This window comes from Phaseolus vulgaris, chromosome 3 (genome assembly GCF_000499845.2).
Source record: "Phaseolus vulgaris cultivar G19833 chromosome 3, P. vulgaris v2.0, whole genome shotgun sequence".
In the NCBI taxonomy this organism is placed as follows: Eukaryota; Viridiplantae; Streptophyta; class Magnoliopsida; order Fabales; family Fabaceae; genus Phaseolus; species Phaseolus vulgaris.
In genome coordinates this window covers 43977548-43991413 of record NC_023757.2, presented here as the reverse complement: position 1 = coordinate 43991413, position 13866 = coordinate 43977548, and the positions used below count along the sequence as shown (strand labels likewise).

Genomic DNA, 13866 nt, shown 5'->3' with positions numbered 1-13866 from the left:
TGCTTCAATCCTCTCCACAAGTCTCCATCCTCAAAGAGCACCTACCAATTGTAACACTTGCCTATTTTTGTTGAATGAGAAAGATAAAGAGTTTTGTTAAGATAAATTTCTCTATATATTTTATAAAATATTTGTTAGGATAATTTTTTTCCATAAATATTTATACGAGGAAAAAATAAACAAGTTTTTTTATAAGTTTAAAAAATAAGAATTTAAAAGAAGTGAAAGGACAATTTCTACAAATTAGTTTATTGTTAAGCTTGAAGTTTTTGAACAAATTATTTTAATTTTTTTTTTTGGTAAAAGCGTTTATGAAAAATATGCCAAAAAAAAACTCTTTTACAACATTCAAAATATTTAAAATCAAATTATTTATTTTATCCTATTCGTTTTAAAGGGATAATTATATTTATGTATTAAATATGATACATTTTTTATAAACTTTAACTGTAGTAAACTCTTTTACACGTGTTCAATTCACACGGATAGACAAAAGAACAGTCTTTGACACAATACTTTTGATAATGTTCTCTCATTTCTTCTTTAAATATGTTATAATTGGTGTATTACGTTCAATTATTAATTTTTCTGTCGTCGTGTATCACAAAAATCACATATACAATTGATATTGACTTAAAAATGTTGATACAGTTTATATCCTAAGCATTTTCATATTTATGATTGTGACAGGTTCCCTTTATATATAATGTTAGCCTCTTTCCCTCGTAATCTTTACTAGTGCTCTATCTTAACAACTAAAGTTTGGAGTTGAAACTCTTTGTTAAACAAGGTTATCTTTAAAAATATATATATTTACTGAATTTTAATCTTTAACTGTGATTAAATTGTTATAAGATTTTAATCTTTAACTGTGATTAAATTGTTATAAGATTTTAATCTTTAACTGTGATTAAATTGTTATAAGATGATTGTCGTGATTCTTATCTTACCAAATATATCGTACTTATTAAAACATTTATTGGTCGGTCAAGAAGAAAGTATCTATAAAGATACTATGACTTCAAGTTTTCATAGTTTTCATGTATTAAAAAAGAGCATTAATGCTTAACTAACTTTTACTTGAGCCTCTATTTATATACAATCGTGGGCCTTGTAGTGGACCATAAACAATACTAGATTTTGCTTGGATTTAGATATTTTATGGGTATTTTTTTTTCACCCCTACATTTGTTTTTCTTGCACCCTATATTTATCTGCAATTACAAAAGTATCTATCTGACTTTTTAAAAACCCAAATGTAGCATACCATGGTGACTCTTTCTTTCTTCTTTCTTTGAAATCGTTGTGCATAGAACAAACAAAGTAAGAGGAGTCACGGAACATTGGGTATTCTTGGTGGTTTCGTGAAGGTGGTTCGTTTTTCGTTGATTTTGTGGTGGTTAGGTGGTGTATGCAGCGACTATGCGTTCGAAGTAATATTTTTTGTTTACAGATTGGATGTTCATTTTTCTTGGCGGATTTGGGATTCTGCAATACAACTTTAGGGTTTTGGACAAGACATTCTGTAATAGGCTGATTCTCCCTGCACCCATTATTTTGAACCGGCACCCAATTGCATATAGGAAAAGACTAAATTACCCTTAATGAATTTGAAAATATCTTAAGTGTGATCTGCACCCAACCCTATTCTTCTTCTCCTTCGTTTGTCCGTTTGTGCGTGAACCAGCAGCCGCAGTCGCAGCCATCACGGTCAGTCACTGTCAGCCACCTTCGTCTCCGTTCGTTTGCTTCATCGACAATGACCTTCATCATCGCAGGCAGAGCAGCAGCCACCACGGTCAGCTTCGAAAGTCGGAGAAGAAACCATCGTTGAAAAAGTCAAGGTACACTGACATGGCTTCCGGATATTTTTATCCGTAGTTGAGTATTGCCTTCCGGATATTTTTATCCGTAGTTCATTATTGGCTTCCGGATATTTTTATCCATAGTTCATTATTGCCTTCCGAATATTTTTACCCGTAGTTGATTAGTGACTTTTGGATATTTTTATCCGTAATAGACTTTTGACTTGCGGATATTTTTATCCAGAATTTGTTGTTCTGCGGATATTAATATCCATATTAGTGTTAGGTAGTTAGGGAACTTGGCTTCTATGAAATTTTTCATTTGTTCTTTTGCGGCTCAAAGCAAAGCTTCACCACAACAATGAACTTCCTCTACCTCATACACTATTTTTCAAAGTGAAGAACAGAAGGGTACAATGAAAGTTTTAAAAATTCGTCAATTGTCAATCATAATTGATCGGGTGCAGGAAGCAATTGCCTCTGTGATAAGTCAAAAAATGCATTCCAGATCCATCAATCCACAAGTCTAAAAATACATTTCAGTTCTACAATCCATAACTCAAAAAATGTTAAGATCCACCAATCCAAATAAACACCAAATCTTCTTCAACAAAATTCAGTCTTTACCTTCAAAAGTCAACCAATACTTCAAAATTAAATCATCTTCTCCCACGTCAACAATCAACCAATAAAAACAAAGACTTATTTCGAGGAAAATTTGTAATTTTCTTTCGGCCAAGTAGAGATATTGATACAGGTTGGACTCTTAGATGCTGGCCGCGAGTGATCCAGATGCCAAAGTTGTTGTTTATCATTTTATTAGTATGCAAATTTTAGTTATATAAACTCTACTTTTTTAAGGGTATTATTTACCGTTGTTTTTGGAACCCAATTAAAAAAAACGCTGTAAGCGTAACAAAACCAATCGAAAGTCTCATATGGCCACACAAAAAGGTTTTTTTTCTTCTGAAACTACCAAAGGTTCAAATTATCAGAATTGGACTGTTTCCATCTACACGTTATGGCAAGTGATTCTATAACCATCTTATATTCTTACTAATTTATTTCCATCTTTATAAATTTTAAAAAATATTAGTATAATCAATTTCGTTTTTGTTTTATGTTTTACATCCGTAGACGTTATATCGGTCTTAGTAGGTTGTAGAAAAGAAAATACAATAAATAATATTAATTTATAATTATAATAGTCCAAATTATTTTATATCCATTTTAATAAATTGGTCTCATTTAGAGATGAGTGTGATGTATCAATTCAGAATATTATTGTCTATTCCACTCAAAATGACAATTTTTTTTTCTAGAAAGTAACTGGCCTTCATCTTATCTTATAATAACGTTCTTATTTGACTGCTAACATTCTATTGGTAACAGTTTACTGAACAACGAGTTGTATTATTTTATGATTTTTTTCTTATAAAAGTTAAGTCTCTTTACATTGTTGTTTAATTATATATTGCTCAAAATGATATGGTTTTTAATTTTTATAAAAGGAAATTCAGAAGCTATATCTGAAAGATTTTATCATGAAAAGATATTATATAATTTATAATGAAATATTTTTCACATCTTAACATCTTTAAAATATTATGATAAAATCCGATAGACAATAGCTTGCAGTTTGAATTTTGTCAAACGTTTGTTAATAATTTTTTTTATAAAGAATACTGTATTATTCTAGATTTGATCAAACACATACCAATAAAATTTCAAGTTAAACGTATTCCATTTCAATCTAAATAGTGAGAAAATTGAGCATGTCGACCTCCTTCATTTTGCCAGCGAGGCTCGACCTCCTCCATTCTGGCAGTTCAAGGTTCAGGTCGAGCATGTTGACCTCCTCCATTCTGGTAGCTCAAGGTTCAGGTCGAGCATGTTGACCTCCTCTATTCTGGCAGCTCAAGGTCTAAGCCAAGCATGACGACCTTCTTCATTCTCTATACCATTCCGGGACTGCTAGGAATTGGGCTAAATAGACTGACCCATTAGGTAGCTCGATAAGGCCGACCGAACAGGCTCAAAACACGGTAAAGTGGGTCTATACCCAATTCGGTGATCTCGTTAAAATAATGTAAATAATAAGAAATCTTGTCACAACATAATTAATGCGTTTTTAATGCACAAAATCTCGACCTTTTTAAGTGTCCCGATTTGCTTACGCGCTATCCTTTATAATATGACATAAATGTCCTGTGTAATATCCCTTATAATATTATATAAATGCCCCGCGTAATATCATTTATTATATCACATAAATGGTCTAATTTACTTGCACAATATCCCTTATTACACTACAAAAATACTCCATGATATTCAGATTTTATAAAAAGAATGATAAACCACCGCTTTAACACTTGGAGAAACGAGAGTCAAAGTCCAAACCCATGAAGACTTATAAATACATGACCACTCAGAGAGAGTACTCTTAACTCAGACCTTGTAATATATTCATTATATACATAGAAATTTATGCTCTTACTAACTTAAGCGTTAAAGTGTTTTTTTTTTTTGCAGGTGAAACCTCCTTTATTTCTAGGGAGCTAATTCACTGAAGCATGAAGGAAGACTATTCCGACCGACCTTGAGCCGATGAGAAAAAAATATTTTTAATTTTTTAAATTTAAAAAAAATAATATTTTTCTAAATATTACGGATCAAAGGAAAATCAATTTGTAATTGTAAAAGCTATTCAATTTGTCATTTTTTTGTTTACTTAAAAAAAAAAGTAAAAGATCTCCTAGAATTTGACTTTTAAAAAAGCCGAATTTTGGTGGGGTATTACAAGCTAAAAATTAAAAATAAAGATGGAAATTCAAATAATAAATAATAATTGGTGTTATTTCGAAAAAAATAAGCTTCTTCTCTGTGCACTTTAATTTTTTTAAAACGTATTATTTATGGACAAAATGAAAAAAGTTTAGTAAGAGTAGCATAGTGTAGGTGGAATTATGGATGATGATGAAAAAGAGGGCAGGTTGGAGAAAGAAGAGAAAATACTGCGTTAGCGTTGCATAGAACAGAGTGACAGATGGCAGGGCGTGGAGACGTGGTGTTACAAAATGGAGGGGACGGTGTTGTTGGCTGAGACAATAACTGATGAGTGTGCGCAAAGTGCAGCCGCAGCTGGCGGCTTTGAATTTTAGGGTTCACCCAGGCCCCACCCACTTTTACATAACCGCTTTTTGCTCCCAAAACCCTTCAAAATTTCAAAATCAATAATTTAATTTTTTAAATTTAATTTCATTGTGACTGCAAGATACGATTTTAGAGATTAGATTTATCCTTCTCAATAGATTATAAAGAGTAGAAATGTGAAAAGCATTTTTTGAGGAAGGAGTGAGCCATCGTGAATCCTCCATTAGTATGTGGGCCACCCTCCTCACTCTCTCAGTCGCCCCCCTCCCCACACGTGTCACGCTTTCCACTCACATCTCCGTACTCCTTCTTTCTCCCCTACTCACTTCTCTTCCATTCCCAGAACATCCATAAATAATTCTTCCTCCCTCTCGCCAAAACCATATATATATTTATTTATTTATATAACGCAATCATAGGAAACAAAAGCATAGCAATTATGACTAGGAGCTAAAAACTTCAATCACTGCACCAACACTAGTGACTCTACATTATTTTCACATGGTCACATTTATTCAATTAAAGAGAAACTCTCAAAAAAGGGAAGTAGAAGATAAAAAAAAAAAAAGGAGGTTCCTAAAGGTGGATTAACGTGTTTCTCATGGATTGGCGTGAGTGCCAGAGCGGCCCAAGAACTGCAACTCTTGCTTATCGTAAATTTGGAGGGAAAAATCCCGCAACGTCTGAGTCTTGGTGGCGCTGGAACTAACACTAGGGGCCATGCTAGAATTAGTAGCCACTTTAGCCCCAACCGTGCTCGTACTCACCGCTGCTAAGTTAGAACCGTTACTGCAGGCCGTCATAACGGGCCAAGCTTCTGGAATATTCGTTGTCGTCACCAGACTCGATATGGGCCTAGCCGCCACGTTGAATACGGAGGGAGATAAGGCCCATATCTGAGGCCGTTGGCTGGCGGGGCCCGTAACTCCGCCCAAGGGGTTGCTGGTGGTCGCGGCCTGCGGGATCATCCAGAAGGTGTTAGCGGGGACCACCATGCTGGGGTTACTTACGGCCCAGACCGGGACCAGTCCTTGGGGTACTTGAACCGGGGCCAGACCAGACGTCTGCGAAACGGCATCGTTTACGTCCACGAACTCGCTGTTGGAAGGGCGTTTCCGTTTCTTGTTAGACGCGCCTTCCTCGCCCTCGTTGTTTTGGTTGGCGCTCGAGGTCGTGGGGATTTTGAGCGCGCCGCCGACGGAGACCGCGATGGCCGGCACCGTGCCTGTGCCGGTGGCTTCTATGATGGCCTGCTCGGAGTGCTCGAGGAGCCACCGGACAGTTTCGCCGTCGGATTTGTGGCCCAGCTCTCGGGTGAGTTGGAAGATCCGGGCGGCGCAGGTGGCGGGTATTCGGATCCTGCGGCCACGACCTTCGACTTTGGTGTGACGGTCCTTGGTGGAGGAGCGCCTGGGCGATTTGAGCGAAAGTTGCATCTGCGGCGGCGGAGGAATCGGTGCGTTTGGGTCCGGGTCAGGGTCAGGGTCAGGGTCGGAATCCGTTGGCTCGTTTTTGAGCGGCAGGACTTGGAAGTGTTGGGGAAGTCCATTGAGGTTAGTGCGTTGGGATGAGGGTTTGTCTGCGTCGGCGTGGTTGGTGCCGAGGTCCGTTTTTCCTCCGTCTTGATGTTGATCCATGTCCGGTTCCTCCTGATTGGACGCCATTTCAGTGATTCTGAATTGGAAGATGAACCCAGAGAGAATTGGAAGGGTGAAATATAAAAGTTCAGTGAAATTGAAGGAAGGAGCCTGGGGGGAATTCTTTTAGGTGTGGTGGCTAAAACACCAAAATGCACTACAACAAATGGAATGTCTTATAAATGATCATTAATTAATACACACGGATTGAAAGGTAAAGATATTTCCTCTCCAATGTTTTCTTATCCTCAAGATCAACTACAGGATTCTTAATACGATTGGATAACTTTTCAATAGTATTTCATTTTATATAATTTACTTAAAATCATATTTATTTTCTAATTTTTTAAAATATAAATTAAAAATTCGTAGTTAGCTTTAATAAAAAAATATTATTTAAATATAATTTATATTATAAATTTTCATTATTTAATTTATTATTTATTTATACACACAATACTAAATAAGATTGTGGTTTATCATTTTTTGTTCTATAATATCTTTATTCTATTCTATTAAATATTTTATTCTATCATATTATATGAAACAATTATCTTTAAATTTATAATTCTTTTATCTCTTTAATGCATTAATTATTGAACAAAATGTATTTTTTAATTCATAGAAATAGAGTAATATTCACTCTTAATTTTTTATATGAACTATCTTGATTAGTTTTTTATTTACAAAGTATATCATATATTGTTTTTATTTTATAAATAAGAAAAAAAAATTGTTTTTTCATAAAAAAAACAAAAATCTCATCTCATATATTTTCTAATATAAGAGAAACACTTAATATACTTTTTCCAAACTAAAAACGAATACTGCCTTATGCATAAATATCATATACACTTATAATGTAAATAGCCCTTTATATTGTTATTAAATAAAAAACTATTGTATAATAATTTATTGATTCTATGTGGTCGAGAGCATTAATTTCAGACACGATTAAGTATTCTCAGTTTAAATGAAAATTATTTTGAGGGAAGTGATAATTCAGGTCCACTTCAAACAACACATTTAAATAGATTGACACTACTAATTAAAATTTACGTTTTCAATAGCATTAAATCCTTCAACAAACGAATATTAACTTAAACGTCGAAAAACATTTACTTCGACCAAAATCCGAGAAGAAATTAACAAGTAGGACAACCAAATCAACAAGATAAAAACGAAGAAACTTTCCCAACCCACACAAGAACAATCGCCACCCACTACGGTGCATGAGAAAGAAGTAACTGAAGAATTCAATGGCATCTACGAGAAATATGACTAACAACCAAAGGTTATCAGACAGAAGAGTAACCTAGACTTTCTAGTTCTTCATAAGGAAATGGTCGAAATGAAAGAAATGAACAATGAGAAAATTAGTACCCTCAAACAAGGAAATAAATAGGAAATTAGAAGGGACCCACTTGTCTCTCAACCCGAGGAGAAAGAATACCGAGAATCGATGATTAAAAATATAACAATGTCCCCGTGACCCCAATCACCCCTAACTAAGGTAACCCATACGTTGAAGGTAGAATCACAACTTCACATATCGTTGAACACTTCGATAACATTGGGAAGTACTCGATGATACCCTTTTGTTGATAGAATAATGAACGACGAACTCCCACCCTATTGGAAAGGTTTAAGTAACGACCAATATGATAGGAGAATTAACCTCCATGAACATATTAATATGTATGTAACCCAGATAGTCCTATACACCTCAGTTGATGTAGTACTCTACAACATTTTCCCTATATCTCTAATAAGGGCAATGCCTTTCACCATTCTGTAACGACTGCTTTGAAATCAGAGTAGCCAAATTCATAATATAGTTTGCAACAAACGACACCACCTCACATCCATCGCCCTTTTCAACATTCAACTAAAGAATAAAATTATTGAGGTTCTTCATGGAGAGATTCAAAAAAGTTGCTTTGAATATTCAAAACTTTAACCCGGAGGTGACCTTCCTTCATATGGTCACGATCCTAAAACCAAGACCATTCACAAATAGTCTCTGCAAGAAACCAACTAAGACAAAAAGTCATAAAGTTCATGTAGTTAGAAGAACTATGTGAGTTCCAGAGTCAAGTCCGAATTGAGATTAGGTTTAAGAAGCCCAAGGAAAATGAGAGATTAGATAGACCTCAACCATCAAACAAACCTAGGGAAAATCGATTACATAGATTCTCTCATTACACCCATTGAACAAGACATGAGTTGGATTTTAGAAGAGACTCTAAGTACCGATCTTATCCCAACACCTTGTAAAGTGTCAAAGCCATGAAATACCGACACAGGCAAGCAATGTAGATATCACCATAATTTCGGTGACAAAATCGACGAGTGCTTAGCGTTGAAGGACAAGACACCTACGATGGTTCGTCAAACAATATTGGCCTGTGCGAGCCTGTTGGCCAGCCCGCATAAGAAAAATACTTTTTTTTTCAAAAATTAAAATTTCATTAATTATAAAAAAAACTTATTCATACTACTAAAAAAATACAATTTTATCCTTCTTAAGATAAACATATAAATTCAAGTATGAGAATTATTAGAAGGCTTGATTAAAAATAATTAAAGTTTTCTTTGCATCTATTTTTCCTATATATGTATGTAAATGTATAAGAGTATCTTATCAAAGTTTTACTACAAATTATTTTATTGAAAATGACTAATTTTTTAACTATCCTATTGAAATATATGTAAATTAAAACATGAATAAACGTAAATTGTGAACACATAATTATGTTCACATATAGATCTTATCATATCATGATTCTCACACAATCATACAATCATACAATCAAGAAGGAATAGGCACTTACCTTGATCTATGAGCGATCCTACTTGAGCAATTACTTTATCTCTTTTGTCCCAATCTATCTCTTAGCAATTCCGTTCTTGTCACACACTTTCGTGATGGTGAACAGTGAGACAACTATTATTTGCAGAGACAGAAGCCTATAGCCTTTAGTTCCCAATCTCCATCAGATGTAGGTTTTCCATTAGGTATATCATCATATATATATTTCTCACATTAACCAATGGGCCTTTAATTCTATTATTATTATTAAATCATATTCGGGCCTAAAGCCCAAACTCTAAGTCATGTGAGTCACTTTATAGAAATTAATTTACATAATTTCTTACAATATATTCTTTATATTATTTTTTTATTAACAAATTTTAAATATAAGACTGTACTTAAAACTAAATCCACTATTACTCTTAATACTAACTCTTTTATATGATTAAAATAAAACATTCATTTTTTTAGTACCAGCCAACTTGTCTCTCCCCACTGTTGGCCCGTGCGAACTATGAGTTATGCAGAACAGACTTAAACAAATCAACGGACTAAATTAGTAAGTTTACCTCATACTTTTTTATACTACAAACCGGTCCATGTGACCCGCTTCGCATTATCCGTGTGATACAATAAATAAATACAATAAGATTTCTACCTTAACGAAAGATATCTCTTATTTAGTGGTACCGACGTCAAAGTCATTACCTATACACAACATGACCCTTTTGTTATAATTGTGAAAATAGAAAACTTCACCCAAATAAGAATACCAGTTGATCGTAGGAGCTGTGTTGTATTGGAAGATGGTTGGATAAGTTTCTTACAAGATCTGAAAGGAAAAGATAATATTTAAGTGTTAGTTTAAGGTTGATATAGAATATGATGACGAATTGGGTGGTGATATTGTATATTGATGGGGGAGTTGTTGTTACGTGTAAATTTGATAAGAATCCATTGTATTTATGATTATGTTTGAAACGTAGTTAGTTAGTTGCATATGGCAATAACCTTAAATAATAAGGAATTTTGTAGGGGCTGGGTAGGGACGAGGTATAAATGTTCGAGTGGGAAACATCATTATCACACCATTGTAATTTCATCAAATGTGTGAAGGGAAGCATGGAGTGACACGTGTTAAGATCTGCTCCATGGGATCCACCAATTCTCATCCATCTTATTCCTGGACCACAGAAAGGGATGGTCTCCTCTTTAGACCAATAAGTCCCAAAGATGATGAGAGAGGGACCTCCAAAAGTTGGGTTTCTGCCTGAATTAATGGTTTTCATTGGTAGGCACCATTAATTTATGGTGGTTCACACACCATCAGAAGAGTGGGTCTTATTTTTAGTTTTTTAAATTCAAGTCTTTTTTAGTCATTAAATTGATTTTTTCTTCATCTCTGAATTTTAAAAATATTTTTTCTTATCTTTTGAGTATTAACGTAGTCTAGTCATACTTATTACTGGTGTTATTAATAATATTTATGCCAGCAATAACATAGTTAACTAAAATAATTAGATAAAAAATAGTTTTGTAATTTTTTAGCTAAAATATATTTTTAATCTCTTGAATTTGAATTTAAGTCAAATTTCATTTTAGTCCTTAAATTTAAAGTTGATGGTTTTAGCGTTTCAAATTTACAATTTTAGTTCTTAAATGATAAAATTAATAACAATTCTAATTCAAAATTTAATGTGAACTTTTTCTTCCATTCAACTCTTTAAAGTAAATAATTAAGTAACGAGAAATTAAAAATAATTGACTCATACATAACAATGTCAACTCTTTTATATCAGATTAGTGAGAAAAAAGATACTCCATTCCTTTACAGTTTTTTAGAAAATAAAATTAATGAGTTATTTCTAACTTCTGAATATTTTTTTTAAAATTTTCTAATTTTAAATATAATTAAAGATAAAATAGAAATATAAATTATGTATAATAAATGAGAAAACTCTTTTATATGTTGTTACATTCAATTGAAGGATTTTGTTGATTTCAATTTAATTTAATGTATAGAATCAAGATAAAAAATATCGAAAAAGAGAGGAGGAAGATGTACATAATTAATTAAAATTGATTTTATATTGGTTAACTATACACAAAAACTACATTCCCTTATTCAGATCTTGTAAAGTTTTTGAATCTTAAAAGATTGATTTTCACACCTAATAACACCTTGTCACTATACTAAATTTGGAAACTCTATCCAAAGTAATCTAAGAATCCAAAATGAGTATAGAAAATGAAAACAATATCACCAAACAATACAGTACAATATAAAGATCTATGTTTCTTTTCAAAACACATTAATCTCATATTTTTTTTAAAAAAACTTCATAAATAATTTATAACTCAGTTTAGACTCTCTCAATAATAATAAAATATTTCAAAAACTTATATTTTGATCTTATGTAAAAGAATTTCAAAATGAGAGAGTAATATAAATTTTAATATATAGATTGAAAATTTATTTTAATTTATTAATTTCACGTAAAATTACTCGATTGAATTAGTATTTTAACAAATTAAAACAGAACAATCCAAACCATTCACGAATAATACTGGCAGGATTATTCTCAAGTGAATTGAGAACAATAAACATAAAATACAATTACATAAGTCTCAAAATAAAATAAAAATAAATACCCATTTAAAGATATCGATAATTAATATTATCTTTAGATAAATATTTAATTGTTCAATGATGTCTCAATGCAATGATAAAAATGCTAACAATTCAAGCATATCAAATGATAAATCTTTCTTTAGAATGATTAATATTTACATGTAAAATTTGAATAATTATTATGCAATATTATCACGACCAGTGCACATGCAATATTAATTATCCTTTCGGTTGTCTAATACGCCACACATTTTAAACTCATAATACTTTTATATTTTAAAATAAATTAATTTACACAAGAGAAGTAATTTTGGTGTTCAATTAATTAATCTCAAAATATATAAATAAATGACCATATGATAATTATCAAGTAATTGATTTCAAAAATATAATTTTTTTTATCATATTATTTATAGTTCAATTAAAAACACATACATATATACTCAATTGTCAATAAGTTTATCATTTTGTCATATCAAAATATATCTAAAAAAATAAAATAATCCAATTATTAATTTTTTTTTCTAATTATAATACTCAAAAGATATATATATATATATATATATATATGATTTTATATTAAACACATGGTAAATATATAGAATAATATAATGAAATAAATAAATAATATTGATGTTCAAGTATAGTTAAAACCAAACTTAAGAATTTGATAAAAAAAAACTATCATCTATACAGTCTTGAATCTACCATGTTAATCACCATAACTTAAAAAACATACTTGAATTCATAATGATGGAAAAATACAATTATTTTGCACTTCCGATGAATACATACTCTGTTGAAAGTTTTTCACTTAAAGTAATATTTATGTTTCTTACTATAATGGGATGTCAGGTTAGTAAATAACTTAATATTCTTACTATAATGGGATGTCAGGTTAGTAAATAACTTAATTTTCTTACTATAATGGGATGTCAGACTAGTAAATAAACAAATGTGATATGAAGACCTAATCTATTATTTATAAACAAATGGCATTCTCCTTTAATATTTTTATTTATTACAAAATAGAATTACCATTTTAATAACCATACATTAAATATGACATAACTTTTGAGATACATAACTACTAAAAATAATTTAATATATATTAATTATTTTTAATTTAGCATAAAATATAATAGATATTCTTAGTGTCTTTCATAAATATTATTCTCATATGCACTACTAAAAAATTAATAAAACCAATTTTAAATAAAAATAATTAATTATTATATTAATTAAATTAAATACTATTTTAAAAACAAAAATATTATTAATATATAAATTAATTTATATTATTGATAAATAGTTTCTAATTGATATTTATGAATGTTACAGCTACCAATCTAACTTTAAAATCTAAATAATTGGTGGATAAAAATCTTGATAGCTATTTAGATACAAATTTAGAAACTATTTATTAATAATCAAAACTAATTTAGATACTAATAATTTTTTTATATTTAAACTAGTATTTAATTTAGATATTAATAATTTTTTTAACCTCTAAGTATCTAATTTAATTAATATAATATTTTAAAAAAAAAAATCGAATGCAATAACACCGTTGGATTAATTTAATATCTCTGGCATTGAATTCACCACGTAACATTCGAAGTTCACCTAAAAAAATCCAGACATGCACCTATTATAAGTAATCTCACCAAATGATATAGAAAATGTGTTTTTTTTAACCAGTTCTTTAAGAATATGTTTGAACTTTAGATTGGAGACAGAGAATGAAATAAAGTGGATTAAATATAGTCCCTGAGATATATTGAAATGAAATAGATAAAAATGTCATTTCATTGTTTTAACATT

At 31.2% G+C, this 13866-nt stretch overlaps 1 protein-coding gene across 1 annotated transcript; it reads right to left on the bottom strand.

The window, feature by feature from the left end:
- Positions 1-5376: 5376 nt before the first annotated feature.
- On the bottom strand, positions 5377-6834 carry LOC137807990 (transcription factor TCP9-like). The gene has a single exon (XM_068608878.1). The coding sequence runs from the start codon at positions 6620-6622 to the stop codon at positions 5558-5560; it is 1065 nt and encodes a 354-aa protein (XP_068464979.1). The 5' UTR covers positions 6623-6834; the 3' UTR covers positions 5377-5557.
- Positions 6835-13866: the final 7032 nt, after the last annotated feature.

Excerpts from the sequence above, each read along its gene's own strand:
- LOC137807990 (XM_068608878.1), bottom strand. The coding sequence starts at position 6,622 with ATGGCGTCCAATCAGGAGGAACCGGACATGGATCAACATCAAGACGGA.